We start from the raw sequence: 5769 nt of genomic DNA on the forward strand, positions 1-5769 counted from the left end.
CCATTCTTCTCCCAGATCTGCATCACTTCTCTGAGCTCTCTTCCTTGGTATTCTCTACCTTGCTCACTCAGTTCCAGCCATGTTGGTATTCTCAATATGGCTTGAACATGTCAGGCCTACTCTTGCCTTGGGCCTTAGCACTTGTTGTCCCTCTTGTTGGAATGCTCCTTCCCTAGACAACCACAGGGCTAGTCCTCTCAATGCCTTCAGGTCTTTACTCAAAAACTGTGCTCTCAGTGAGGCTCTCTCTGGACTTCCTATCTATCCAATTTCAGCCTCCTCCCTGGAATTCCAGTTCCCCCATTCTTTGCTTTATTTTTTCTTTCTTAACATTTATCAGTGTGAAAATACTTTATATTTTACTTTTTATCTCTTGGCTACTGTCTGTCTCCTACACTACAATGAAAGTTCCATGAGGGTAAGATTACTTTATCTTTTTATGACTGTATCCTAAGCTCCTGTCTAGAAGACTGCCTGGCAGAGAGCCACCCTGAAGTAAGTATTTGTGAGATGAAGATAAAGCAACTAAAATAAAAAGCAAATGGGGTTAAAGTAAGCCAATGGAGGGCAAAGCTACCAATGAAATGCTTCCAGGGGATATATGGGCATTTTATTAGCGTGAAGCAGTCCATCTGGGGCCATGGCCCACGCAAGAGAGTACTCTGAGTTTAAAATGGGCTGAGCCCTTCCTCAGAGTCAACTGCTTGTGTCCTTGTTGGAATGCGGGCCCCAACCCTTGGTCTATCGTTTTGTTTTCTCAGGCAAGCCAAGAATGTGGATTTTTGAAATGTGAAATCCCCCAAATGTCTATATAGCTAATTTTAAAATGGAGAATGATAAAAATATGAAGATCAACCAAAATATGACAGTGGGCTGAAACTGGCCCATGAGTGGCCTGCAGGTGTTTGCTAGACTGAATTATGTGATGTATGAAAGAAAACCTATCCTTGCTCTGGTGAGGTGGGCTTGTCTTGTGGAATTCTTGAGGCAAACAGCTTCAGATCATGTTGGGTGGAGAGAATGAACTGGAATTACCAACTTCTTTCCACTCTGGGAAGCTCCTTGCCTCCTCCTCTACCTGCTATGCCTGGAGTTAATGGCCAAAAGAGGGACACCAGAATTGTTTCTTTGAGGGCAGTGAAGGGTGTGTAGTGGGAAAACCAGAGAGAGTTTTGAAGCTTTTCCCACAGCTGAACTGGGAGAAGGAAAGAAAGAGAAGGACAAAGACCCATGTATTGGGACACCATACCTCAGAGGAATTTATTGCGAATTACCACACCCTCTTCCCACCATCCACCTATGTGGCACTATACAGTCGAAAGACTTAGTTATACAAAGTCACATCTCCCTGCTAAACTGCCCATGCCACCTATCTCACCTGGAAATAGAGCTGCACACATTTCCAGCACAGTTCCCTGTGTGCTTGAAGTGGGCAAGACTAGTCAGGAGGTACTGTGAAGGGTCAGTAGGCACTGGTTTTGTTGGGATATTGCCAGAATGGGGTTTCTGGAGGCAGCAGACCTCCATCTGGTGAAGCACAGGCAGGGGGACAGGGGTGGGATACCTGTGGTTTCAGGCAGGGGCTGAGAGAAGCACGGGCAGTCAAGTATTCCCCATGCCCTGGAGAGAAACCTTAAGCTCAATCCTTTGTTGCTTCTCTTCTGTAAGGACACAAGGCATAGCCCCGGAGGATGAAGAGCAGTGAGATGAGTGCAATATCTGGGTCGAGCAAGTTTCCATTTTTCTGGATAAAATGCTTTCCAAATGCAAGGTGGCACATCTCTTATGTTCTGAGAACTCCACTAACTCATTCCTGAAAAAATTGTTTATTCAGTGTAGGGGAAGTAAACCAAGAACTTCAGGTCTGAGATTTCTTGCTCCTGGGTCCTCTGGAAACTACGAGGAAACTACCCACAGCCCCTCTGCTATGGAGCACCATGCAGTGTGTTTAAGCTGAGGGCTGGGCTCTGCTCAGCAGGTGTGGCATGATGTCCCTGATATAATACAAGTCTTTTAAGTATAAACTTCAAATCAGATCAGATCAGATCAGTTGCTCAGTCGTGTCCGGCTCTTTGCAACCCCATGAATCGCAGCACGCCAGGCCTCCCTGTCCATCACCATCTCCCGGAGTTCACTGAGACTCACGTCCATCCAATCAGTGATGCCATCCAGCCATCTCATGCGCTGTCGTCCCCTTCTCCTCCTGCCCCCAATCCCTCCCAGCATCAGCTTGGTTTCTGCTTAACTCTTGAGACTGTCCTGTCAAAATCTCCCTCTAGGGAAGCTCCAATCCATGTGGTTTGTTTGTTGCCACATCCTTTGTGCACAGAGCTAGGGAGGGCAACTTGGATACTGCCAGAGGGCTTGGTTTTCTTGGGTCTTTCCATCTCTCATAGGCTCCACACCTCATACCCTTTTTTCTCTATTCTCACTCCCTCTGTCAGTCTTTCTTCTTAGAATTCCTCCTTCCTCAGTGTCCCTTCCCTTCTGGAGTGTCCCTTTAGTCTCTCCCCTGATCTCTGCCAACTTTTCTTTCTCTTGCTTGCTCTGGACCTCTTCTAAACATCTTTGTGTCCCTCTTTACTCAATTTATCCTGTCCGTTTTTCCTCTTAGCCCCAAGATTTCACTCTCCCTGTTATTCTTCACCCTCTTCCAGTTGGCTGCCTCCCACTCTTAGGTCACCTTCCCCTTAGGAGCCTCTCCATTCCCAGCCCCTTCCCACATCCTTTCTTAAGCAGCCACCTTCCCTTTTCCTTTCCCCCACAGCCCATCTCTAGTTCATTCTCCTCTCCTCTCCCTAGCCCAAACCAGCTAAGTCCTATTTCATTTTTATTTGGCTGATTATGATAGTAGCTGAAATTTATTCACAGCCTAAATGTTACAGCTGCTCCTTCCTTTTATGTTCCATCCACCAAACACACCCAACCTTTTCAACATGAAAAATTCCTTACACAGCATTTCATGACCACATACATTTGTATTTCTTAGAACAAGACAATACTTATGCTGGCAAAGATGTTGAATCAACATGGACCCTAAAGCTTTCAATACACTGAAAAGTAACATTATCTTGCATGTCTACAAAGTACGCATTTGTTTTCACAAATGTGGCAAAGTTTATCCTGACAGTTAGGACTTTTTCACCAAATCATAGACATAGATATGGAAATCATCATCAAACTTGATGAAATAAACAGAGGGTTTGGCTTCCACTTGGTGAATGACCATTCCAATCCGTTTGGAGCCATCTTCTTTGGTATATTCCACATGTTTACCTATCAGACCATCTACAACTCCTCCTGGCTCCCTTTCTGCGAGAGGAGACTCATTGGACTCTGGCATGATACGGAGGTCTCCTTCTTTATAATCATCTAGAAGTTGGTACATGTACAAGACAGGGTCTTTCTCATAGGTAATATAAAACCAGGCTTTCATGATCGGTGCTTGGGCTAAGACCATTCCTCTCCATTCATCCTTAGAACCATGCTCATCCTCAAACATATGTTCCACAGCTTTACCAATTATGGTATTTGCAAGGTTTGCATCACTGACTTGAGTTGATGCCACCCTGTCAGAAAGAATTTTAAGAGACAAAACTCTTTCATCTCTGTGAAGTTCCAGTCCATAGACACAGTCAATTCCATCATATTTCACCAGATAAAGAGAAGGATTTATAGGCACCTGATCCAGAACAGTTCCTTTCCACTGAGTGATTGGTTCATCACCTTCCTTCCATCCATGTGAAATTCTGCAGCCCACAATGTTCCTGCGGGGCTGGGACGAAGGTCTGCCTCTCTGCTTCTTTTGGGAGGCTTTTTTCTTCATCATGTTTGCAGACCCAGTGGCCTTTCCTGCAACAGCCCTGATTTGCTGGCCTTCGGCCTCCTGTGAGATGGGGGTTTTCATGTCTGCCGGAGGAGGAGAGAAGATAAGAGAGAAACATTGAATATGCCATAAGGTGAAGTTCTGCCGACAGCGACGTCTCCATGTGCCCCGCGCCAGTGCCTAAAATTTCCCCATGAGCCTGGCAGTAATGCTGGAAATCCTGGCTGTGTGCCTGAAAGTGCTCTTCCTTCTAGGTTCCCTGAGGCTGTGGTGAAAGGCGGCAGCGACAGCGGCAGCAGCAGTGGTGCTGCCTAGGTTTAGGAACTCTGCAGGAGGGGGCAGACTACGTCCTTGTTCAGAGACCTCAGCCTCTGTCACCGCCACTGACACCCACTCTGAATCCCCTGCAAAACCCCATATCCCTCCACAGCCCTGACCCACATGCCCTCACTCACTGTCGGTCCTGCTCAGAACGCCCCAGTAGTCTGCTACTCACATGCCCCCTTTCTACCTCCACTCGCTTTCTTGGCCCCCAGTGCCCTTGGCTCCCTGAGCTCATCTTCAATATCTTGCCTGCTTCCTAACGCTATGCCCCTTTCCTATTGACCATTGCACTCCCACTTCCCACCTTAGCCTCACCGGTGCCTGCTCCACCCCTTATCTATGGCAGGAATCCATCCCAACCCCCTTCTCTGTCCCGGTGCCCACCAATGGCCTTTCTTTTCCTGGCGTCCACCGCCGGGATCTCAGGCTTCACGTGTGCAAATTGGACACCTCGCAGCTTCCTTTACAGTGAGTCTGTGTGCAAGCAGGATAGGCAGGGGATGAGTTGAGTGCTTGGGATGGGCGGATCCTTTAGGGAGGAGCTAATTCAAGAAGGTGGGGCTCGGGTAGGTGAGGAGGTAGTGGTGTTTTCAGAGCTGTATTCTGCCTCCTTGTTGGTGGTGATGGCCCCCTCTGAGACATATGCCTCCATCAGTGCTATTGATGCTGTATTTTCCTCCCTCTTTCTGTACAGGACTGGGATCTTAGTTTCTTGTTAATGAAGTTTGACCCCTTTTATCCTCAACCCTATTCTGCCATATATCATCCCTTGCCTTGGAGGCACTCCAAGCGGCTCCTCTCCTTCCAAATTTAAATATCTGGAAATGATAGGTAGTCCTTTCCTCTGCAGGTTCTTCCCAACTTCACCCCGTCAGACTCTCTAACTCTACCCCTCAGCTGCCCTGCTAGAATGTCTCTTCATTTTCCACACATTCTTAACATTTTTTTCAGACACACAAAATTCATGCAAAACATATATATGGGTACAGAAATCCTTTATATTCATATACATATTTATGTGCATATGTATTTTTCTATGTATTTCTGATATTCATTTTCAAAGATACATAATCTTAAATACACACCTCTATTCAATCACATAACACATAGACATTTTTGGTATACAACTACACAGATATAAAATAATAAGAATTTCTCCAAAGCTGATGTAGCATCTTGTTCTGTTGGAGAAGTCTCTTGAGAGTTAGGAGATCAAACTATTCAATCCTAAAGGAAATCAATATTGAATATTCGTTGGAAGGACTGATGCTGAAGCTCCAAATAAGTAGAATAGGCATTGTGTGATTAAAAAAAGATTCTTAAATTGCTTTTATTTTTAAATTCATTTATTTATATTAATTGGAGTATAATTAGTTTACAATATTTTGATGATATTTTGCCATATATCAATATAAATCGGCCATGGGTATACATGTGTCTCCCTGATCCTGAATCCCCTCACACCCCCTCCCCACCCTGTCTCTTTATGTTGTCCCAGAACACTGGCTTTGGGTGCCCTGCTTCATGCATCGAACTCGCACTAGTCATCTATTTTACATATGGTAATGTACATGTTTCAATGCTATTCTTTCAAATTGGTCAGAATGGCCACCATTTGA

At 45.5% G+C, this 5769-nt stretch overlaps 1 protein-coding gene across 1 annotated transcript; it reads right to left on the reverse strand.

Annotated features, from left to right (window-relative positions):
* Positions 1-2958: 2958 nt before the first annotated feature.
* On the reverse strand, positions 2959-4729 carry LOC104991889 (spindlin-2B). Its single transcript, XM_010844572.1, has 2 exons — positions 4535-4729; positions 2959-3909 (listed from the first exon to the last, which is right to left on the reverse strand). Exon 2 carries the CDS (start codon positions 3905-3907, stop codon positions 3131-3133), a length of 777 nt encoding a protein of 258 aa, XP_010842874.1. The 5' UTR covers positions 3908-3909; positions 4535-4729; the 3' UTR covers positions 2959-3130.
* Positions 4730-5769: the final 1040 nt, after the last annotated feature.

Source organism: Bison bison, unplaced genomic scaffold, assembly GCF_000754665.1.
Source record: "Bison bison bison isolate TAMUID 2011002044 unplaced genomic scaffold, Bison_UMD1.0 scf7180017848100, whole genome shotgun sequence".
NCBI lineage: Eukaryota > Metazoa > Chordata > Mammalia > Artiodactyla > Bovidae > Bison > Bison bison.

Excerpts from the sequence above, each read along its gene's own strand:
- LOC104991889 (XM_010844572.1), bottom strand. The coding sequence starts at position 3,907 with ATGAAAACCCCCATCTCACAGGAGGCCGAAGGCCAGCAAATCAGGGCT.